Source organism: Catharus ustulatus, chromosome 16, assembly GCF_009819885.2.
Source record: "Catharus ustulatus isolate bCatUst1 chromosome 16, bCatUst1.pri.v2, whole genome shotgun sequence".
In the NCBI taxonomy this organism is placed as follows: Eukaryota; Metazoa; Chordata; class Aves; order Passeriformes; family Turdidae; genus Catharus; species Catharus ustulatus.
Window position 1 is genome coordinate 15,292,915 of NC_046236.1, and position 24,325 is coordinate 15,317,239.

Here is a 24,325-nt window from a genome sequence, read left to right on the forward strand (position 1 = left end):
CTGTAATTGAGAAAAACTGCGTGGCATCATCATGAGCTTCAACAGTTAAACCCCAACTCCAGCCTGCCAGAAAGAACAGATTGAAAAAGCTGCAGAGGGCCGAAAGGAGATGGAATCAGGATCCAGCACACGGGAACCCTTCACTCTGGGGCTGCACCGTGTGTGTGAGGGGTGTAACACACCTGTCCCACAGGTGTGCTGGGGTCCCTGCCATGGGCAGGGCTGCAGAGGGCACAGAGCTGTGCTGGAGCCCCCAGCCCCAGAGCCCAGAGCCAGCCGGGCTCCTCCTCCCTGCGCCTTTCCTGCAGCTCCCGTCCGGAGCAGGGATGATGTCAGGGTTGTCATGGCATCGGTATCTATGGAACCGGGATCAGCATCGCGGTGCCTGAAAACCAACTCAGGACATGGTCCTGGAGCCGCGGGGGGATCTCCCTCCGCACCAATCGAGGGTTTCCCTCTAAGGTTCTTCTTTTTCCTCCTTCCTGCTGTCCATGGGAAAGGAGCAGGGATGGGTTTGGCCTCTTCCCGTCCCGTGGCAGCTCTGGGTGCTTCTGGGTGTGTGAGGAAAGCGAGAGGTCAGCCCCCAACATTTTCACTTCCCTTGTCTTGCACCAGCCACGAATGTGCAACAGCAAAGAGCAGCTGCCAAACCTTGCCCCCTGCTCTGGGCCACTGGCCCCAGGGTGTGACCAACAGAGCCCTGGCTTGTGGCAGCTCTGAGAGCCTCTGAGGGTCCCCAGATGGTGACAGCCACTCTTTCTGGGGTCTGGGCACAGAAGGGGTGTTTATTTTAGGGCCATTGTGGTGACCTCCCTGTGCTCCTGGCCATGGCATCGCCCTCCTGCCAACAGCCACGGCTCACAGGGCCATAGCCCAGGCAGCCTTGGTGACACTGGTGGCACTGGCATGGCATGGTGACCCTTACAAGGACACCTCACCCTGGCCATGGCACGCTATCCCCACAAGCAGCACGGTGACAGTAGGATGGTAATTATTGGAACAGCACAGTGACATTGGCAACGGCAAGGTGTCCTGGCTGTTCTGTGGTGTCCCCAGCCATGACACGGTGACCATGGCCACAGCATGGTCACCATGGCCACGGCGTGGTGACCATGGCCACAGCACAGTGGCACTGGCTATCCACAGTGTCCACAGCTGTGCTGTGGTGGCCATGCCCACAGGTCGGTGGCAGTGGCTGTCACAGTGTCACAGTGCCCATGCTCACATCCCGGTGACAGTGCCCATCACAGAGCCCATGTCACATTCCGGTGACAGCAGCTGTCCCACTGTCACAGTGCCCGTATCCCGGTGACAGTGCCCATCACAGTGCCCATATCCCGGTGACAGCCGCTGTCCCACTGTCACAGCGCCGTGCCCCATCCCGGTGTCCGGGTCGCGCCCCGCTCTCACTGCGAGGGGAGTGCGCACCTGTCCGCGCCCCCATCCCCCCCCGCACCCGCCGGGTGGTTCCTCCCGCCCCCCGCACGCGGCGCTGCGGACGAGCCCACGAGGGAGGGGCGCGGGGGGGGGCGGGCGCGCGGCCGGCGCGAGGCGCGCACGGCTGGGCTCGGCTGGGCGCGGAGCGGGCGCGGGGGAAGATGGAAGGAGCGTCCTTCGGAGCGGGCCGGGCGGGGGGGGCCATCGACCCCGTGGATTTCCTGAAACAGCCCCAGACCCTCCTCCGGGTGACCACCTGGGTAAGGCGGAACGGCAACGGGGGCGCGGGGATGGGCACGGGAGGTGCGGGGACAGCGCCCGGAGCGGGGACAGCGCCCGGAGCGGGGACAGCGCCCGGGATGATGGGCAGTGACAGGGAGATGGGCAATGACGGGGAGATGGGCAATGACGGGGAGATGGGCAATGCCGGGGCGATGGGCAGCTCAGGTGCATCGTGCCCGCATCGTTCCCGGTGCTCGGTGCGCTGTCGGTGCCGGTGCCGGTGTCGGTGCCGGTGCCGGTGTCGCTGCCGGTGTCGGTGCCGGTGCCCTGGGCACTGCCCAGCCCTGCGGGCGATGCCGGCTGAGCTGGCAGGGAGTTTCCTCGGGAATAGGGCCGGGATGCTGCGCTGCCCGGTGCTGGAGGATGCGGTTCGGAGCAGCAGGCAGAGGACATTTTCCTGCTTTCCACGCTCCGTGCATGCGTGTGTGTGCCAGAAATGCGGGAGCCCAGCCGTGCCCAGCTCCCCCGTGCTGGATGAGGATGTGATGTTTGTTGGACATTTCCCAGCCGTGAATTCCCAGCCTGGAGCGGGCAGCAGGGGCTGGGATGGGCTGGGAAGGTTTTGGGGGTCCGATGCCCAGGGCTAAGGGCAGCCCCGAATTTGCCCCCCCTGGCCTGGCTTTTGCTGAGATCTGCAGGTGTGCAGATCCTTGGGAGGTCAGGAATGCCAGATCCTTCCCAAAATCCGCCCGTGGAAGGGTCTGCCCGGCTCTCACCCGGCTCCAGCGCTGGGCTGGAGGCTGTGGGTGAGCCCGGGGCGTGTCTCGCCCGTGTCACACCTGGCTGGCTCTGTGTCACCTTTGGCAGAGCTCAGTGAGGCAGGAGCAGAGGAGGGCTGTGCTGGGGAGGAGCTGCCGCTGTGTCCGTGGGGCTCCCCGGGCTGGGGTGCCCTGGCCGAGGCCCCCAGCAGCACAATGTGCAGCACATGAGCAATTCCAGCTGCAATCACATGCTCAGAGTTAAACCACATGCTGCAGTGTGTGGCTGGGTGGGAGCTGGTTGGAGAAGCCCCACGAGTCCATTGCTGGGGAAAAAAGGGGGCCAGGGGTGGATCTGGGGTGTCCAGCTTGGTGTGGACGAGGCATTTGTGGCAGGGTTGAGATGCAGTTGTTTCCTAGAAGAAAACTTGGTCTGGGCTCTCCTGGAGTGGCAATGGCAAAGTGCTGGCAGTGGTGGAGGGTTTGGGTACAGTTAAATAAATCTGACTCACTGTTAGTGAGTTCAGCCCCTCCTAAAATAAATGTGTCACCTGGCACCCAGAGGGGTCCCCATCCTGATCAGAGGAGGGGGTTGGACACTGCTGGGAAGCAGGACCAGGATATAGAACATAGGTACAAAATAAAAATCCCAGCTCAGAAAATATTCCTGTCTATATTCAGTGGTTTATTCACTGGTTTATTCAGTGGTGAAGTCCCTCCTTTCCTGGCTCTGTGTTCACAGGGAATCAGGGTCAAACCAGTGCTTACAACCACAGAAATGCATCATCTTAACTCCAGAAAAGTGCAGGGCCACCAGTGTGGACAAGCATGGGATGAGTATGGTGCTGTCCCATAAATGTTTGCAGCATTTCGAGTTGGCTCCAAAGCCCACTGAGCAAAAGGAGTTTTTTTGTCTTTTCAGCAGGCTGGGGTTGGGAGCTCCCTTTGGAGCCCTTTTCCCAGGTCTCACATTCACTGGTGGATCTGTCAGGGTTCATCACCTCTCCAGCCTGGGGCTTCAGAGCCCCCACTGGGTTATCTCAGTCCAGTTCTGTGTCTCAAACCAGTTCAGCCTTTGTGGCTGCACTCCAGTGTGAGCAGTGTCAGGTGTGAGTGGATTCCCTCCCCTCTGCTGTGCCTTGTGCCTGGATTCCAGACCAAACCCCTGCCAGCATGGAGAGATTGGATGGGGGAGGCTTTGCTGAGGTCTCTGCTGCCTTCCTTGCTGCTGTTCTGGGCGAGTGTGGACAAACCAACACCCAAACCAACACCCACCCTGCCACTCCCTGATTCCCACAGCTAACACAACCTTGCCAGGCCATCCCAGGGGAGATGAGCCAGCACAGAACAGCCCTGGCTGGGTGCTGAGCAAGCCCTGGGCTGAGGTCAGGTTTTTGGTGGCCTTTCCTCACGTGGTTTTCCTTCCTGTGCCTCGGAGGCGCATCTTGGTTGAGGTGAGCAGCTGGGTCCCACGCTGGAGACAGCAGCCTGGCTCTGTGGGTGCTGTCAGCCTCTCCTGGGAAAAGGAGGAGGCTGGTTTGGGTGATGGAGCAATCCCACAGGGATTTGGGGCCAGCCCCAGGTGCCTGAGGTGAGCCACTGGTGCTGGTGTGGCTGATCAGCACTGCTGGGGATTCCCAGCAAGGTCCAGTTCCCTTTTGTGGCTCCAGTGGCTGCCTCGGGGACCTGGTGCTGGCAGACATGTGAGGGGCTGGCAGGTGAATGGTGACCAACACAGAAATCCCCAAATGTCAGCGGTGGCCAGAGGGGATTCCTGGTTCTGCCTCCCTCTGACGGAATAATTCTGAGTATCTGGAGGGGGGGAAAAAAAACCCCACTCCTGGTTTGAAGTGTAAAATCAAAAGCTGGAAAGAACCATTTAACAGTTCCTCATTCATCTCTTCCCTCTGTGTCTGATGCAGTTTGTCAGATGAAGATGTGATCTCTCTTGTGGTTTCCTTTTGAGACATTTTTTGCACGGCCAAACAGAGTCGATATTCATGACGGGCGCTGCAGAATCATGAGTTCCTTTCTCTGTGACTGCCCGTGCCAGCCAGACTTTCAAGTGGCCACTCAGCTTTGCAGGGCAATTGTTCATTTAACATAGGCTTGGGTTTGGCTTTTAAAAAGCAGTTTTGGAAAACATTCAGGAAAACTTTTTCAGCAATTCCTGTGATTTCATGCAGAGCAGCAGCAGAAGTGCAGTGCTGGGTCACAGTGCACCCTCATCCCATCCTATCCCATTATCCCATCCCAAAATCCCATCCCAAAATCCCATTTTATCCCATCCCACCCCATCCCAGTCCTGCCTGTCTGGAGCTCAGCAGGAGAAATGCAGGGAATGAGCTCTGGATGGCTCTTCAGGGGTTTTCTGGCTCCTGAGCACTCAGGGCTCTTAGGGAAGAGCTCCAAGGCTGCTCTGGCCCTGCAGGAGCCCCCAGCAATGCTCAGAGCCATTAACATGATCTGAGCTGCTCCAGACTTCAGTCCTGACCACTTCTCAGAAGGGTCATCAGATTTCTGTCTTAATTTTCTCTTTCTGCAGACTGTGGATTAAAGGCAGAACTTAAACTTAACATTTTGGTAATGGAATTACAGGGAAGCTTTGCTGCATCAGAGCTTAAAATGGTTCTAAATTGTCATGCTCCTGTCATTTCTGGTTTCAAGCACTGCTGCTGTGCCATGTGCTCAGATTGCAGGACGAGATTAGGAGCCTTGAATGGACGCTGTATCTCAGCCAGCATCTCTTACCACATCAGAAAAAGTAATTCAGGAACAATCAGTCATGTGCTCATCAATAGACATCCTCCCAAGCTGATCAGCCTGGTGGATGTGGCCCTAAATTTATTAGAGCATCAGAGCACCTCATTCTGTGCCACAAACCACTCCAGGCCTTCCCTTGGTGACCATCTCTGCAGTCCTGTGCTTAAAGCAGAGCTTTGCTCTTCACAGCCTCCCATAAACCGTGCAGATCAGTTCTGGAACCTTCCCTGTGACTGCCAGCTGTAAAGATAAACTGGAGAGAGCCCAGGGGCTGATCAACCCTGGGCCAAGGGTCCCCTCACCCCTGAGCCAGGATCTGTGCCAGGATCTGAGCCAGGATCTGTGCTAAGGGTCCCCCTGATCCCTGAGGATCTGTGCCAAGGGCCCCCTCATCCCTGAGCCAGGATCTGTGCCAAGGGTCCCCCTGATCCTTGAGCCAGGATCTGTGCCAGGATCTGTGCCAAGGGTCCCCCTCACCCCTGAGGATCTGTGCCAAGGGTCCCCCCATTCCTGAGGATCTGTGCCAAGGGTCCCCCTGATCCCTGAGGATCTGTGCTAAGAGTCCCCCCCATTCCTGAGCCAGGATCTGAGCCAGGATCTGTGCCAGGATCTGTGCTAAGAGTCCCCCCATCCCTGAGCCAGGATCTGTGAGCCAGGATCTGTGCCAAGGGTCCCCCTGATCCCTGAGGATCTGTGCCAAGGGTCCCCTCATCCCTGAGCCAGGATCTGTGAGCCAGGATCTGTGCCAAGGGTCCCCCTGATCCCTGAGGATCTGTGCCAGGATCTGTGCCAAGGGTCCCCTCATCCCTGAGCCAGGATCTGAGCTAAGGGTCCCCCTGATCCCTGAGGTTCTGTGCCAAGGGTCCCCCTCATCCCTGAGCCAGGATCTGTGCCAAGGGTCCTCTGATCCCTGAGGATCTGTGCCAAGGGTCCCCCTGATCCCTGAGCCAGGATCTGTGCCAAGGGTCCCCCTGATCCTTGAGCCAGGATCTGTGCCAGGATCTGTGCCAAGGGTCCCCCTCACCCCTGAGGATCTGTGCCAAGGGTCCCCCCATTCCTGAGGATCTGTGCCAAGGGTCCCCCTGATCCCTGAGGATCTGTGCCAAGGGTCCCCTCAACCCTGAGCCAGGATCTGTGCCAGGATCTGAGCCAGGATCTGTGCTAAGAGTCCCCCCATCCCTGAGCCAGGATCTGTGTCAAGGGTCCCCCTGATCCTTGAGGATCTGTGCTAAGAGTCCCCCCCATCCCTGAGCCAGGATCTGTGCCAGGATCTGTGCCAGGATCTGTGCCAGGCTCGTGCACGGCACAGGGGCTTAGCAGGGCTTAGGGAAACACTCAGAGCTAAGCAGGATTTGTGCTAATTTGACCTCAATTGTTTTCCCTTCTGGTTTCTCCAGCAGGGCAGGGAGCTGAGGGGTTTGGAGGCAGTGAGGGCTCACCCAGAGCTTGGCTCTCTGCACGTGTGGGCTGTGCCCAGCGCTGCTGGTCAGAGGAAATGAGCTCTGCCTTATTTTCCCTGCTGCAATCCCATTTCCTCCGTGCTGACATTAATGGTTGCTTGCCTGTGTAATCCAAGCCGGGTTCTGCAGTCTCCTACAACCCCACACCTTCTGGTGGTGTTTTTTTTTATAGGTCCCAAATGCAAGTAGAGCTCCTCAGCAGTGGGAACATCTCACCTTAAAATGGCTGACAGCTCACACCCGGCTCTCAGCTCCTGCTCTCCTGGGTTATTTGCTTTTTGTTTTCCTTGCCTGGCTCTGCTCAGGCTGTGAGGTCTCCTGGAGCACATTGTAGGGGATGGGCTGCAGAAAGCTGAAAGCAGCAGGAATGATAAATCTGTGTGTGCTGGGGTCCAGGGGGGAACAGGGATCTGCAGAGCAGAATTCCAGAAGAAAGGCAGGCAGCCTGGCCAGCCACATCCTCCAGATGGCAAAAATGAGAGAGGGCAGGCACAGCTCCAGCTTTATCCACACCTGGAAGGTGTCTCCATCCTGGGCACATCAGGGTGCAGCAGAATTACAGAATCCTCAAATGGTTTGGGTTGGAAGGAGCCTTAAAACCCATCCAGTGCCACCCCTGCCATGGCAGGGACACCTCCCACTGTCCCAGGCTGCTCCAAACCCTGTCCAGCCTGGCCTGGGACACTGCCAGGGATCCAGGGACAGCCACAGCTGCTCTGGGCACCCTGTGCTGAGCAGAGATCTGTGCCACTGTCCTGTGCCATTGTCCTGTGCCATGTCCTGTGCCATTTTCCTGTGCCACTGTCCTGTCCCATTGTCCTGTGCCACTGTCCTGTGCCATTGTCCTGTCACATTGTCCTGTGCCATTGTCCTGTGCACTGTCCTGTGCCATGTCCTGTGCCATTTTCCTGTGCCACTGTCCTGTGCCATTGTCCTGTGTCATTGTCCTGTGCCATTGTCCTGTCCCATTGTCCTGTGCCACTGTACTGTGCCACTGTTCTGTGTGATTTTCCTGTCCCACTGTCCTGTGCCATTGTCCTGTGCCACTGTCCTGTGCCACTGTCCTGTGCCATTGTCTTGTGCCACTGTCCTGTGCCATGTCCTGTGCCATGTCCTGTCCCACTGTCCTGTGCCATGTCCTGTGCCATTTTCCTGTGCCATTGCCCTGTCCCACTGTCCTGTCCCACTGTCCTGTGCCACTGTCCTGTGCCACTGTCCTGTGTCACTGTCCTTTCCCATTTTCCTGTCCCATTGTCCTGTCCCACTCTCCTGTGCCATTGCCCTGTCCCCTTGTCCTGTCCCATTTTCCTGTCCCCTGTCCTGTGTCACAGCAACGCTGCCTGGCCTGCAGAGATGTCTCTTCTTGCCTGAAGCAAACTTTAACCTCGGGGAACTGCTTTTCCTGCCTTTCCTTATCCAGAGAGGTCCCAGTTTGTCCCTGCTGTGTGCAGCCCAGCTCCCCCTTGGTGGCTCTGGGGACTCCTGGGCTGTGCTGTGCTCCCTGCAGGGTGGGACTGAGCTCCTGGGTGTGCTGAATGGGAAGGATGGGAGAGGAGGAATTTCCTCCTTCCCATTTTCCCCACAGCCACAGGCAGGGCTGTGCTGGATTTGGGGGCTCCCCTGAGCTCCAGGACATCCCCATGGAAGCTTGGGCAGGATGCAAGGATGGAAAATGCAATTTCCCACCAGGCTGGCTGGGGAGAATCCACTTTTCTTGTCCTGGTTCTTCCAGGAAAAGCAGAATTTGTTGCTGGTGGCGTTGGGTTGTTCAGCTGGAAAATGAAATGTCCTGTGAAGGCTCCTTTGCAAATCCTCTGAGGTTCTGCTCAGCCCCACAGAACCTCCCTCACAGTGGAAAATCTCACCTTGTGTTTTCTCTTTCGAGTCCCTGATGAGCTGGTTGGGTTTGAGCTGCTGTGGTTTGTGAAGGTGATGGGGAAAATTCACTTGTTCTGTGTGAACTCGAAAAAACACGAGGGGTTTATTTCCCTGCCCACTCTTACTTCATCTACCCACGTTTTCCTAAAATAAAAGCACTTTTCCATCTAAACTTAGAAAGGCAACACCAAATTTATTCTCATTAAAAGGTTTCACCAGCACCAGTGGGTTTTTTTAAGAAAAAAACCATAACATTACAATCCTGGGGTGAGGGAGAGAAAAACCCATGGAAAGGCAGGTTCTGACAGGAAAATTCCAGGCAGTGCTGATGTTCTGAGCTCCTCTATCAAATGTGGGCACTTGGAATTCGTTGCCACTTTGACCTCCCAAGGAAAAGCTGCGTGTCCTGTGTTTTGTACATTGAAATGTTTGGGGCTCTCATGGTTTGAGCTGCTTGGGGAGGATGCTCTGCTTTCCAAAATTGGAACTGGAAGTTCAGTGCTAAAACATCCTTTAAAAACAGAAATATTGTCAGCCCAGGTGTGCCAAGGTGGAGCAGGCAGCACACACCTGTGCTGGCACATCCTGAATTGTGTTTTTGGGAGCTCTCCCTCACCAGCAGAGCTCCCAGCAGGTCCCAAAGGCTTGGGGAAGGTTTTTAAACTGGGAGAGCTGAGTGCAACTTCTCAGAGGAGCTGAGCCCAACTCTGCCGGCCTGCCTGAGGAGTGATGGTGTGCAATGAGAGCTCCTCAATTATTCATGTTTTCCAGAATCACATTGCTTCTTCCCAGGGCCTGGTTTATAAACGCTGCTGCTATTTCTGATGGTAAATAACAATTTTGCATTATTTATGAGCAGATTTTTACAACTGCTGGTGTTCCAGCTGCTGCCAAAGCCCGGGAGCACCAGCAGTGCTGGCTGTTGTTGGCTGTGCCTCACACACGGCCCCGGCTGGGGTGAGCGGGGTGAGGATGAGGAGGGTGGGGATGGGGATGATGGTGGTGGGGATGATGATGATGAAGGTGATGAAGGTGATGGTGATGATAGTGATGATGATGATGATGAAGATGAAAATGATGATAATGAAAGTGATGATGAAGATGATGATGGTGATGGTGACAATGATGATGATGATGATGATGATGATAATGGTGATGAGGATGATGATGGGAATGGTGGTGATAATATGATGATGATGGTGATGATATGATGATGATGGTGATGATGAGGATGGTGATGACGATGAAGATGATGATGATAGTGACAATGATTATGATGAAGGTGATAATGATGATGATGGTGATGGTGATGATGATGATGATAATGATGATAATGAAGAAGATGGTGGTGATGGTGACAATGATGATGATGAAGGTGATGATGAAGATGATGATGGAGGCGACAATGATGATGAAGGTGATGATGAAGGTGACGATGATGATGGTGATGTGACAATGATGATTATGAAGGTGATAATGATGATGGTGGTGATGATGAAGGTGACAATGATGAAGGTGACAATGGTGATGAAGGTGATGATAATGATGATGGTGACAATGATGATGATGAAGGTGGTGATGATGATGATGACGATGACAATTATGATTATGAAGATGACGATGATGATGATGGTGACGATGATGATGATGAAGACGATGATGAAGGTGATGTGACAATGATGATGAAGATGATAATGATGATGAAGGTGATGATGACGATGGTGGTGATGAAGGTGATGATGATGGTGATGATGAAGGTAATGATGAAGGTGACGATGATGATGGTGATGTGACAATGATGATTATGAGGGCGATAATGATGATGAAGATGATGATGAAGGTGACAAGGATGAAGGTGACAATGGTGGTGAAGGTGATGATGATAGTGACAATGATGATGATGAAGGTGATGATGAAGGTGACAATGATGATGATGATGATGATGATGGTGACAATGATGATGATGAAGGTGACGATGCTGAAGGTGATGATGATGATGATGATGAAGATGACGATAATGATGATGATGATGATGATGACGATGGTGATGATGATGAAGGTGACGATGCTGTGCCATCCCAAGCTCCCTAAGCACAGCAGCAGCAGCAGCAGGGTGCAGGTGCCACAGGGTGACTTGGGTGACCCCTGAGCTCACAGCTGGTGCTCAGGGCTGACCTGAGCCAGGCACGGATGTGGGACAGGACCCCAGGCCTGGCTTAACTCCAGAGGAGGAAGAGCAGGAGCTCTGCCCAGTGCTGGGCCTTGGGGTGGTGCTGCTGCATTTCCCCTGCTCTGGGACACAGCTCATACAGGTGACACAGCACAGGTCACACAGCACAGCTCCCACAGCTCCCACAGCTCATACAGCTCACAGGTCACTGTGAGAGCCACCAGCTGGGTTTCATCCAGGCTGCTCCCTCCCTGTCACCTGTCCCTGTCCCTGCAGGTGCAGCAGGAGCCAGTGGTGCCCTGCTCCTGTGTTCTCATCCCCAGGAGAGCTGCAGGAGTCTCTGATCTGTGCTGCTGCCTGCCTGGCCCCAGCTGTGCCCTGCAGGGATGTCAGCAGGACGCTGGTGCTGGCAGGGATGGATCAGAGGTTCCCAGTGGGAGGAGAGGTGCCTGCACTCCCCTCCCTGCTCCAACCCTGCTCCCAGGCTCTGCCAGAGCGGGATCCAGACTGGACTGTGCTGCTCCTGCAGCCTCCCCAGAGTGCCAGAGGATGAGGGAATTTCTGCAGGGCAGTGTGTCCTGGGGCACTGCTGCCATCCTGCGGGGATGTGACACCTCCAGTGCCAGTGTGGCCACCTGGGCAGCCCCTGCCCCCTGTCCTCTGTCCCTCTATCCATTTTTCCCTTTGTTCCTCTGTCCCTCTGTCCCTCCTGGGCCCAAACCAAGTCACTGCATCACGGATTCAGGAGCTGCATCTTTCAACCCCAGCTAAGCCAGGTGAAAAATCACCCTGTTGCTCCCAGGGCAGCCTATGCCACCTCCCCACGCTGTCCCCTGTCCCCTCCACCACCAACCCAGCCCTTCATGGGCTCAGCTCTGTTATCCCTTTCCCTTCCTCCCTGCCCCACACCAGAGGGATTTTTGGGGCACAGCCTGACAAGCAGAGAGCAGCTCCAACACAGAGATTCTGCAGAGCCCTGCCCCATCTGGTTGTTTTTTTCACTGTCTGGAGAAGAACTAAAGGTTGTTAAACTAAAGGTTCTTAAACTAGAGGTTCTTAAACTGAAGGTTCTTAAACTAAGAACCTTCTAAGGACTGAAGATTCTTAAACTGAAGGTTCTCAAGCTGTGCCCAGCGAGGCTCTGGAAGGCAGGAGGAGGTTCCACCTCCCAGAGCAGGAACACCCAGGTGCTGCTTGGAGCCACCAACCAGGGATGTGGCTCCCAGATGCCACGTTGCCATGGAGCCAGGCTGGGATTGGATCCAGTGACGCTGCTGGTGGCAAACAAGCAGCAGCAAGGTGTGCTCTGCCCTCCCTCCCTCCCTCCCTCCTGCAGATCTTCTCCATCGTGGTGTTCGGCTCCATCGTGAACGAGTGCTACGTGAACAAGGACAGCCAGCACCCCGAGCTGCTCTGCATCTTCAACGAGAATGAGAGTGCCTGCAGCTACGGCATCGCCGTGGGCGTCATCGCCTTCTTCGGCTGCATCTTCTTCTTCGTGCTGGATCTGCACTTCCAGCAGATCAGCAGCGTCAAGGACCGCAAACGGGCTGTCCTGCTGGACCTGGGCTTCTCAGGTACCCTGCTCTGCTCTGCTCATTCTGCTCTGTTCTGTCCTGTTCTGTCCTGGTCTGTTCTGATCTGCTCTGTCCTGTCCTGCTCTGTTCTGTTCTATCCTGTTCTATTCTGCTCTGCTCTGCTCATTCTGGTCTGTTCTGGTCTGGTCTGTTCTGTTCTATTCTATTCTGTTCTGCTCTACTCTGCTCATTCTGCTCTGTTCTGTTCTATTCTACTCTGCTCATTCTGGTCTGTTCTGTCCTGTTCTGTCCTGTTCTATTCTGCTGTGCTCAGTTCTGTTCTGTTCTGTCCTGTTCTGTTCTGTTCTGTCCTGCTCTGTTCTGCTCTGTCCTGTTCTATTCTGCTCTGTTCTGGTCTGTCCTGTCCTGTCCTGTCCTGTCCTGTCCTGTCCTGTTCTGTCCTGTCCTGTTCTGTTGTGGTCTATTCTGTTCTATTCTGTTCTGTTCTGGTCTGTTCTGCCCTGTTCTGCTCTGTTCTGCTCTGTTCTGCTCATTCTGTTCTGCTCTGCTCTGTCCTGTTCTATTCTGCTCTGCTCATTCTGCTCTGTCCTGTTCTTCTCTTCTCTTCTCTTCTCTTCTCTTCTCTTCTCTTCTCTTCTCTTCTCTTCTCTTCTCTTCTCTTCTCTTCTCTTCTCTTCTCTTCTCTTCTCTTCTCTTCTCTTCTCTTCTCTTCTCTTCTCTTCTCTTCTCTTCTCTTCTCTTCTCTTCTCTTCTCTTCTCTTCTCTTCTCTTCTCTTCTCTTCTCTTCTCTTTTCTCTGTTCTGTTCTATTCTGTTCTATTCTGCTCAGTTCTGTCCCGTTCTGCTCTGCTCTGCTCTGCTTTGTTCTGCTCTGCTCTGCTCTGTCTGATATGGATCAGAACCTCTCAGCAGCTCACATCACCCAGCAGAGAAAGATTTGGGGTTCATACAAGGTGTGCTCCAGAAGAATCTTTATTTCATGTGAAGGGTGGTCAAGCAGGATCCTCAGGGACAAAGGGCAGACTCACATTTATAGGTTCAAGGGGGATTGAAATTACAGCAAAAAAAACCATACAAAGAACAGCACCCAATCTAAGTCAAAAGTTCTAAAGGTGAGCTGACCAATCACACAAACCAATTTCTAGCCAATTGTCTCCCAAAGTGACCAAATTCTTAAGGAATTCAGCTCAGCCTTGGCATCCAGGAGACCTTATCTATTAAACTAAATTCCAGGGGCAGATGTTTTGGGGGATTGTATCATCCCCACTGGTGCTCTCCTTGTCCTGGTGCTGGAGGCAGTGGGGCTGGCACAGTGGGGCTGGCACAGTGGAGCTGGCACTGTCCCTCACCCATCACTGCCAGCTCAGCTTCTCAAACACTTTGAAACCCCTGTGACCATCCCAGCACACCTGGAGGAGCTGCTGGCCCTGCCTGACCCCATCTCCAGCCCTGGCAGGCACTGCAGGGACCCTCTCTGAGCATCCCCCAAAGCTGCTGGGGTGGCCTTGGTGGCAGCAGGGGCGGTGGCAGCAGGGGCGGTGGCAGCAGGGGCGGTGGCAGCAGGGGCAGTGGCAGCAGGGGCGGTGGCAGCAGGGGAGGTGGCAGCTCCTGCTGGAGGTGCCGATGGTTCCAGGCTGGGCACGGTCGGAGCTGCGGCTGCAGAGAGGTTTGGAGCTGCAGTACCCAGCGCTGCCTGCGGGCTCTGCATGATGTCACCTTAACTCCTGACATCCCGGGGGTGCCACCAGGCCTGGGGTGACACTGGGGACACGGTGGCAGCGGGGGATCAGTGGCAGTGTCCTGCCAGGGAGGATGAGTTCAGTGTTACACACAGGAACAACTTTCACCTGCACAAAGCAGTGCCAGCTCTGTGTCCCTTGTGTCAGCCCTGTGTCCCCAGTCCTGTGTCCCTTGTGCCAGCCCCGTGTCCCTTGTGCCAGCTCTGTGTCCCCAGCCCTGTGTCCCTTGTGCCAGCCCCGTGTCCCTTGTGCCAGCTCTGTGTCCCCAGCCCTGTGTCCCTTGTGTCAGCTCTGTGTCCCCAACCTTGTCCCTGAGCCTAACCAGTGCCAGCCCTGTGTCCCTTGTGCCAGCTCTGTGTCCCCAACCTTGTCCCTGTGTCGCTTTTGCCAGCCCTGTGTCCCCAGCCCTGTGTCCCCAGCCCTGTCCCTGTGTCCCTTGTGCCAGCCCTGAGTCCCTTGTCCCAGCCCTGTGTCCCTTGTGCCAGCTCTGTGTCCCCAACCTTGTCCCTGTGTCCCTTGTGCCAGCCCTGTGTCCCTTGTGCCAGCTCTGTGTCCCCAGCCCCATGTCCCTTGTCCCAGCCCTGTGTCCCTTGTGCCATCTCTGTGTCCCTTGTGCCAGCCCTGTGTCCCCAGCCCTGTGTCCCTTGTGCCAGCCCCGTGTCCCCAGCCCCGTGTCCCTTGTCCCAGCCCCATGTCCCCAGCCCTGTCCCTGTGTCCCTTGTGCCAGCCCCGTGTCCCCAGCCCTGTCCCTGTGTCCCTTGTCCCAGCCCCATGTCCCCAGCCCTGTCCCTGTGTCCCTTGTGCCAGCCCCGTGTCCCCAGCCCTGTGTCCTTTGTCCCAGCCCGTGTCCCCAGCCCTGTCCCTGTGTCCCTTGTGCCAGCCCCGTGTCCCCAGCCCTGTCCCTGTGCTGCCCCCACGGTGTGGATTGACCTTTGGGAGCTGCTCCTTTTTCCCTCCCGTGTTTTTAACTCCCAGACTGCCCCAGTGTGGTTCTGAGCAGTGCCTGAGGTGCAGATTCAGGGAACAGCTGCTGGTAAAGCCCCTGTGAGAGCAGGGGAACAGAAAATATCCCTGGATTCAAGGGTGACCTTTGGAGCAAACCTCAGAGTCTCTTTTAGTGCTGGTGACAAGTCACTGTCCTAAAGGGAAGTGAAAATGCTTGTGCAGAGGTTTGGGTGGGCTGGGTGACAGGACTGGCTGGGATTTGGAAAAGGAAACCTGGCTGATCCTTGCTGAGGATCCTTGTTGGGAATTCCCAGGCCCAGCCAGGCAGGGGGAGAACAGGAATGTGTCCTAAACAGCAATCAGGAGCAAATCCTGAATTTAATCCTGATTTAAATTCTAAATTCTTGAGCCCTGGTACCTCCAGCACTCCTGAATTCAATTCTGATTTAAATTCTAAATTCTTGAGCCCTGTACCTCCAGCACTCCTGAATTCAATTCTAAATTCTGATTTAAATTCTGAATTCTTGAGCCCTGTGCCTCCAGCACTCCTGAATTCAATTCTAAATTCTGATTTAAATTCTAAATTCTTGAGCCCTGTACCTCCAGCACTCCTGAATTCAATTCTAAATTCTGATTTAAATTCTGAATTCTTGAGCCCTGTACCTCCAGCACTCCTGAATTCAATTCTAAATTCTGATTTAAATTCTAAATTCTTGAGCCCTGTACCTCCAGCACTCCTGAATTAGATTCTAAATTCTGATTTAAATTCCAAATTCTTGAGCTCTGTACCTCCAGCACTCCTGAATTTAATTCTAAATTCTGATTTAAATTCTAAATTCTTGAGCCCTGTACCTCCAGCACTCCTGAATTTAATTCTAAATTCTGATTTAAATTCTAAATTCTTGAGCCCTGTACCTCCAGCACTCCTGAATTCAATTCTAAATTCTGATTTAAATTCTAAATCCTTGAGCCCTGTACCTCCAGCACTCCTGAATTCAATTCTAAATTCTGATTTAAATTCTAAATTCTTGAGCCCTGTACCTCCAGCACTCCTGAATTCAATTCTAAATTCTGATTTAAATTCTAAATTCTTGAGCCCTGTACCTCCAGCACTCCTGAATTCAATTCTAAATTCTGATTTAAATTCTAAATTCTTGAGCCCTGTGCCTCCAACACTTGGTGTGGATGTGGACACAATTTTATGTTGCATTTAGGGATAACTGGCAAGACAAATGGGAATAAATGGCAGTGAGGGAAGGTTGTTCTGAGCCTGGTTGCTGAGCCTGGCTGCTCATCCTGATGTGCTGATGATCCTTGGGAGCTCAGCATTCCCAACATCCACAGGATGTGAGACATGGGGAGTGCTGGAGACCCCCCAAGCAGCACCATGGCAGGGTCCAGGCTGTGCAGCTCCTCTGGAAATCATCTCCTGCTGCTGCCCCGTGTGCTCCTGGCTTTTCCTTGACTCTTCCCTGGCTCTGGGCACTGCTGGTGGCTGGGGATGGAATTAGGGCAGCTCTATCTTGCTCAGCCAGCTTTGCTTCCAGGCAGGAATAATCAAATAATCACCAGAGTGTTTCTGCTCAGTGCCACAGCCCGGGGGGATTCTCTGCAGAGCTCTCACGTGTCAGGGAATCACGGATTTACAGAATGGTTTGGGTTTAAAACCCATCTCATTCCACCTTCCCAGGCTGCTCCAAACCCCATCCAGCCTGGCCTTGGACTCTCCCAGGGGCAGCCACAGCTGCTCTGAGCCTCCCCACACTCACAGGGAGGAATTTCTTCTCCATATCCAATGTAAATCCGCACTCCTCAGTCAAGGACATTTCCCCTTGTCCCGTTATTCAGTGCCCTTGTGGAATTGGATCCTCCCTCTCCAACATCCCAGGGAGGATGTGCTGCCCTGGGGGTGACTGAGATCAGGCTGAGGTGCAGCTGAGCTGACCTTCACACTGAGATGACCCCACAAATTCCTTCCATCTCTGTTTCATTTTTAAAAAAACCTTTGGGGCTGCGGCGCCCGAAATTCCCGTTCCTCTGGAAAACCTGTGCTGCAGCAGAGATGCTGGGCAGGGCCAGCCCTGAGCAGCTGTGTTCCCCTGCAGGTTTCCTGGCCTTCCTGTGGTTTGTAGCCTTTTGTTTCCTGGCAAACCAGTGGCAGAGGACGACGCTGACCAGGGGCTTCTCGCAGGGCGCGGACGCGGCGCGGGCGGCGATCACCTTCTCCTTCTTCTCCATCATCATCTGGGTGAGGGGCAGGGCAGGAACCCCCCCTGCCCAGGCTCAGGGCACAGCTGCAGGGCCAGCCTGGGGTTTGGAGAAGTGAATCCTGCTGGGCTGTACTGGTGGAACTGGTGGTTCCTGAGCAGGGAAGCTGCAGCTCGCTCCCCTCTCGCTGGGGAATTCCAGGCTTCCCTTTCTCCCCAGGCTGGGAGGGTTTGTTCCTATTGAAAATGTGCTGCCAGCCACGAGCTGCTCTGATTTCAGGTCCTGGTTGGAGGCAGGGAGGAGCAGATCTGTGCACTGAGCAGGTTCATGGGATGGCTCTGGGATTTTTGGGGCCCTTTGCTGAAGAATGGGCTTCCAGAATCCCCCTTTGTTCCCAATTTCGGCTCCACCCGGGCAGAGAGACTCCAGCCAGGTGGAACCCTGAATCCCACATGAATTTGGGAGGGTTCTGAGCCACCCAGGGCTCTCTGCTGTGTGTGGAGAGGCAGGGATGGCCCCGTGTCACCTCCATCCCTCCTCCAGCTCCCCCTAGGCACAGAGCCCTGGGATGTGCCCTAATTCCACATTCCCTCCAAAGAACTGGGGCAAAAGCCAGGCCGAGGTTCCCAGCAGCGAGATCTCCCCCAGTTTAACTGCTCCCTGCTTCGTGATTATCCCAATAAATCTCCTTTAATCCCAGCCCTTCCCCATCGGCACAGGGAAGGGCAGGGGGGTGTTCCCATCCCTGGGGACACCCCAGTCCCTGTCACATCCCAAAGGATGGCCGGGATGCTCGGGAAGCCGTTCCTGGCCTCTACAGGCATTTCTCAGCCTCCTCAGCCTCATTTACAAACTAATTGAGTTGTTAATGAAGCCTCCTGGAATGAGAACTCTGCCGCCCACATTTCCCACCCTTTGCAACCTCAATTCCAACAACCTGGGAAGGGTGAAGGAGTCTCGGCAGAACTGACCTATTTTCCTGGGCTGGCACTCGGCAGCTTCCCCTCCCCACACTGATGTGTTTATTTGGGCCAGCAGTGCCAGAGCTGCACGGGCAGAGCTCTGGGGGTCAGCAATGATTTCTGGAGGGTTTGGGGGTGGATTGGGTACAGTGGAGGGGGTGGAGTGTGCTGGGTGCTGCCCGTGGGCTCGGGGGTTTGGGGTCCTGGGGTGTTTGGGGGATTCTCTGAGGATGTTTGGGGTCCTGGGGGATGCAAGGTCATGGGGATTTGGGGGATCCTGGGGGGTTCTGGAGTAATGTGTGATGCTGGTGAGACACAGGATCCTGGGGGGTGTAGGGTCCTGGGGGTTTGGAGGTCCTGGGGGTTTGGGGGATGCTCAGAGGATGTTTGGGGTCCTGGGGGATGTGAGATTCTGGGGGTTTGGGGGATGCTCAGAGGATGTTTTGGGGTTCCTGGGGGTTTGGGGGATGCTCAGAGGATGTTTGGGGGATGCTCAGAGGGTGTTTGGGGGTCCTGGGAGTTTGGGGGATGCTCAGAGGAGTTTGAGGGGATGCTCAGAGGGTGTTTGGGGTTCCTGAAGGTTTAGAGGATGCTCAGAGGGTGTTTGGGGGATGCTTAGAGGAGTTTGGGGATGCTCAGAGGGTGTTTGGGGTTCCTGGGGGTTTGGGGGATGCTCAGAGGGTGTTTGGGGATGCTCAGAGGGTATTTGGGGATGCTCAGAGGATGTTTGGGGTTCCTGGGGGTTTGGGGGATGCTCAGAGGAGTTTGGGGGATGCTCAGAGGGTGTTTGGGGATGCTCAGAGGGTATTTGGGGATGCTCAGAGGATGTTTGGGGTTCTGGGGGTTTGGGGGATTCTCAGAGGATGTTTTGGGGATCCTCAGAGGATATTTGGGGTTCCTGGGGGATGTGAGGTCCTGGGGGATGCTCAGAGGAGTTTGGGGGATGCTCAGAGGATGTTTGGGGGATGCTCAGAGGATGTTTGGGGTTCTGGGGCTTTGGGGGATGCTCAGAGGATGTTTGGGGTTCTGGGGGTTTGGGGGATGCTCAGAGGGTGTTTGGGGTTCCTGAAGGTTTAGAGGATGCTCAGAGGATGTTTGGGGATGCTCAGAGGGTGTTTTGGGGGATGTTCAGAGGATGTTTGGGGTTCTGGGGGTTTGGGGGATGCTCAGAGGGTGTTTGGGGATGCTCAGAGGAGTTTGGGAGATGCCCAGAGGGTGTTTTGGGGATGCCCAGAGGGTGTTTTGGGGATGCTCAGAGGATGTTTGGGGTTCTGGGGGTTTGGGGGATGTTCAGAGGAGTTTGGGGGATGCTCAGAGGGTGTTTTGGGGATGTTCAGAGGATGTTTGGGGTTCCTGGGAGATGCGAGGTCCTGGGCGATCGGGCGATCCTGGGGTTTCACAGGATCCTGATGTGTTTGTCAGCCCTGGGAGGTTCCGGGCTGGCCCCAAGGGACACGGGGGTGCGGTGTGGTGCCATCCCCTCCCCGTGTGACATCCCTCACCTCCCGCAGGTGGTGCTGGCCCTGCGGGCGCTGCAGCGGTACCGCCTGGGCACGGACATGTCCCTGTTCACCACCGAGCAGTTCGGCACCGAGCCCAGCGCCTCCTACCCCGGCTACCCGGGCGGCAGCGGCGTGGAGAGCACGGAGACCTACCAGAGCCCCCCGTTCAGCGAGAGCCTCGAGCCCAACCCCAAAGGTTACCAAGTGCCAGCCTACTGAGGATGCGGCGGTGCCACCCCCGCCCCGTCCCCGCTGTCCGCAGTCAGTGCCGGGTCCCTTTATTAGCTCGTTGTGCAGTGAATTCTGTACAGTGGTATTGGTTCTTGTCTTACCTGTCCCAGGGTTTCTAAAAGCAGTGTTCCCTCTAAGCCAGGAGGAAGGAAGGAGGGTTGGTGCCGCATCGCCTGCTCGTGGGGAAAGAGGGAATTCCCTCTCTGAGCTCTGCTGGGAAAGCCCAGCACGTCTTTTTTTCCTCTTAGAAGGCAGCAGCTGAGGAATTATCAATGATCTCGTTCTTCCAGAGCTAACACAGAATCCATCGAGGGTGGGTGGGTGGCCCTGGCTGCTCCCACTGGGGAGTTTCCAGCCCGGGTTCCACGGGAAGTGCCAAATTCGCAGGGAAATCAGCGGTGGCTGTGTTATTTTTATTTGTATATATTTGCTGTACAAAACAAACATCCACACAGGTGTTTCAAACTGGGTTTAGAGGCACAGCAGGCCGGGGTTGGGATCAGTACCCAGATTGCTTCTCCACTTCAGCAGGTTCTGGTTGAGGGTTTTTAAAGTTGTTGTTTGAGATGGAAAGCAGCAGGAGCTGGTTGATAACTGGGAATGTGGGAATGTGGCTCTGTTCCTTCATGGGGCATTGGGAAGTTTGTAAATTTGTAAAAAGGAATTTTTGGTTGGCATCCATGCCTCAGGAGCAAGGTGAGGGGCTCAGACTCGACATCAAGGCCATGAAGGAGCAATATTGGATTTGAGTTTTTGTTCTGGGAGCAGCCACCATCTGCCAGCTGCAGCAGGACCCCGGGGTGGGGACACGTGTGTCACCCTGCAGCCTCCAGGAATGAGGGGTGCAGGCAGGGAGCTGGAAAGGCTTCACAGGCCATTAGAGCCCATCCTGTGTGGGCTCACAGCCCTGGGTTGGGAAATGATGTGGGGAGAGAATCAGTGAAAGCATCCAGGGAAAAGGCTCAGCTTGGGGGTTCAGCTGCAAATTAAAAAAAAAAGAGCAGAATGTGTAAAATCCAGCAGGTCCTGGCCCGTGTGGCAGCTGACCCAGGCTTGAATTCCCCCAAATTTGAATTCCCAGCCCTGGAGATTCCTGGTCCTGCCCTGCCCTGTTCGTGCTGGCAAAGCCACCACTGCCTTCGGACCTGCTGAGGAGCAAAAGCCACCGCTGTCCCCTCCTGTCACAGCTCCTGGTGCCCTCACCACAGCTCGTTCCTGCTGCCCATCAGCGCACCAATTACCGGGCAGCAGATAAATGCACTAATTAAGCAGCCAATCATCCCGAGAGGTCACTGCCAGTGGTGAAGTGCATCCCTGCCTTGGCTCCAGCTCCTGGCTGTGCCCAGCTCCTCACAGGACACCCCAGAATCAGCGAATCCCGGGATCTTTGTGGTTTTGTGGAGTCGGTTTTGCTGGGAAAGAAAAAAAACAAACCCCGAGGATTTGAATACAGGGTACGGTAGAACTGTAGCAATATTTTCCTTAGAGGGAACACTGAAACTTTAGCAGCACAAACAGTACTTGTGTTAATATTTTAGCAAAATTATAATCAATTTAAATGTTTAAATTGATTGTACGTGAGATAATGTTCGTTGGGTACAGTGTTATTTTTTTCTAACTATACTATAACTGTTGCAGAGTTTCCGTGTAAGAGCTAAAGCTGTGTCTGCCTGCGGGACATCCCTGCCCCGTGTGCCCCCCACGCTGAATATTCCACGCTCTGAATGTCCCCCCAGGCCTGCATTGCCTTTCTTTGTCCCCACACGCACATCCCACTGCGCTGGGACCTCTGGTGACACCAAAATCGGTGTCACCTTTTCCTTGCAGGGGGGAGGAGGAGGAGGAGGAGGAGGAGGAAGGGCTGGGTGTCTCAGGGGATTCCTGGCAGCACAGGAGATGCTCCCTGGGAATAATAACGAGTCCCTCATCACTCAGCAGGCACCTGCAGGGAGGGGATGCTCTGCACCCAAAGTGCCAGCCCCAGGCAGGGAGGGGTGACAGTGACAGCCCTGCTGGGGTGGCACCGGGACAGGCAGGAGCCCACAGCTCAGCATTTGTCCAGGGAATAGCGCTGGGTTTGTGTCTGATGTGGCACAAGGACAGCCCCAAACTGCCTGGCTGTGGTGACAGCCCCCACCCAGCCCAGCCAGCCCCGTTTGGGGTTTGTGGTGCAGCCTCACGGAGCCCTGGTGCTGCTGAGCTCACCCTGGTGCTGCTGAGCTCACCCTGGTGCTGCTGAGTTCACCCTGCTCACAGGGAGGGTGACACCGTGCCTGAATCCTGCCCCAAATCCTTTGGGAACCCCCCCGGTGTCCCCAGAGCTGCCGGTGTCACCAGCGGTGGTGGCAGCACAGAGCAGGGTGTGCAGGTGTCACCAAACACACACACACAGAGCAGGGTGTGCAGGTGTCACCAAACACAGAGCAGGGTGTGCAGGTGTCACCAAACACACACAGAGCAGGGTGTGCAGGTGTCACCAAACACACAGAGCAGGGTGTGCAGGTGTCACCAAACACACCCAGAGCAGGGTGTGCAGGTGTCACCAAACACACAGAGCAGGGTGTGCAGGTGTCACCAAGCACAGAGCAGGGTGTGCAGGTGTCACCAAACAGAGCAGGGTGTGCAGGTGTCACCAAACACACAGAGCAGGGTGTGCAGGTGTCACCAAGCACAGAGCAGGGTGTGCAGGTGTCACCAAACACAGAGCAGGGTGTGCAGGTGTCACCAGACACAGAGCAGGGTGTGCAGGTGTCACCAAACACAGAGCAGGGTGTGCAGGTGTCACCAAGCACACACAGAGCAGGGTGTGCAGGTGTCACCAAGCACACACAGAGCAGGGTGTGCAGGTGTCACCAAGCACACACAGAGCAGGGTGTGCAGGTGTCACCAGACACACACACACAGAGCAGGGTGTGCAGGTGTCACCACACACAGAGCAGGGTGTGCAGGTGTCACCAAGCACACAGAGCAGGGTGTGCTGGTGTCACCAAGCACACAGAGCAGGGTGTGCAGGTGTCACCACACACAGAGCAGGGTGTGCAGGTGTCACCAAACACACAAACACAGAGCAGGGTGTGCAGGTGTCACCAAACACACAGAGCAGGGTGTGCAGGTGTCACCAAACACACACAGAGCAGGGTGTGCAGGTGTCACCAAGCACAGAGCAGGGTGTGCAGGTGTCACCAAACACACAGAGCAGGGTGTGCAGGTGTCACCAAGCACAGAGCAGGGTGTGCAGGTGTCACCAAACACAGAGCAGGGTGTGCAGGTGTCACCAAACACACAGAGCAGGGTGTGCAGTGTCACCAAGCACAGAGCAGGGTGTGCAGGTGTCACCAAACACACAGAGCAGGGTGTGCAGGTGTCACCACACACAGAGCAGGGTGTGCAGGTGTCACCAAACACACAGAGCAGGGTGTGCAGGTGTCACCAAACACACAGAGCAGGGTGTGCAGGTGTCACCAAACACAGAGCAGGGTGTGCAGGTGTCACCAAGCACACACAGAGCAGGGTGTGCAGGTGTCACCAAACACACACACACAGAGCAGGGTGTGCTGGTGTCACCAAACACAGAGCAGGGTGTGCAGGTGTCACCAAGCACAGAGCAGGGTGTGCAGGTGTCACCAAACACAGAGCAGGGTGTGCAGGTGTCACCAAACACACACAGAGCAGGGTGTGCAGGTGTCACCAAACACACACAGAGCAGGGTGTGCAGGTGTCACCAAACACACACAGAGCAGGGTGTGCAGGTGTCACCAAGCACAGAGCAGGGTGTGCAGGTGTCACCAAACACACAGAGCAGGGTGTGCAGGTGTTACCAAACACAGAGCAGGGTGTGCAGGTGTCACCAGACACACAGAGCAGGGTGTGCAGGTGTTACCAAACACAGAGCAGGGTGTGCAGGTGTCACCAAACACACAGAGCAGGGTGTGCAGGTGTTACCAAACACAGAGCAGGGTGTGCAGGTGTCACCAAGCACAGAGCAGGGTGTGCAGGTGTCACCAGACACACAGAGCAGGGTGTGCAGGTGTCACCAAACACACAGAGCACGGTGTGCAGGTGTCACCAAGCACACAGAGCAGGGTGTGCAGGTGTCACCAAACACACAGAGCAGGGTGTGCAGGTGTCACCACACACAGAGCAGGGTGTGCAGGTGTCACCAAACACACAGAGCAGGGTGTGCAGGTGTCACCAAGCACACCCAGAGCCATGGCTGCAGGAACCACGGCATGCTGGGGGTTCAGGTATCTGGAACATCAATTTTCCTCTTTTCTCCTCTTTGTCTCCCAGCCGTGGTACAGCAGCACTCACCCCCCTGTAACCACCCAGGCCACACCCTCAGAGATGCCAGGGCTGTCCCAAAATTGTCCCCAAATTGTCCCAGAACCATGCCAGGATTGTCCTGAGCGTGTCAGGGCTCTGCCATCCTCACAAGCTGTTTGTAACTCTGCTCTCCCAATAAATCAGCAGCTCACAGAGGGCAGGACCTCGCTGTGCTCAGCCTAACCCAAAA

At 55.3% G+C, this 24,325-nt stretch overlaps 1 protein-coding gene across 1 annotated transcript; it reads left to right on the forward strand.

The window, feature by feature from the left end:
• The first annotated feature begins 1,558 nt into the window (after positions 1-1,558).
• Positions 1,559-21,542, forward strand: SYNGR3 (synaptogyrin 3). Its single transcript, XM_033074152.2, has 4 exons — positions 1,559-1,697; positions 12,025-12,265; positions 17,015-17,157; positions 19,591-21,542. Exons 1-4 carry the CDS (start codon positions 1,599-1,601, stop codon positions 19,798-19,800), a joined length of 693 nt encoding a protein of 230 aa, XP_032930043.1. The 5' UTR covers positions 1,559-1,598; the 3' UTR covers positions 19,801-21,542.
• The last annotated feature ends 2,783 nt before the right edge of the window (positions 21,543-24,325 follow it).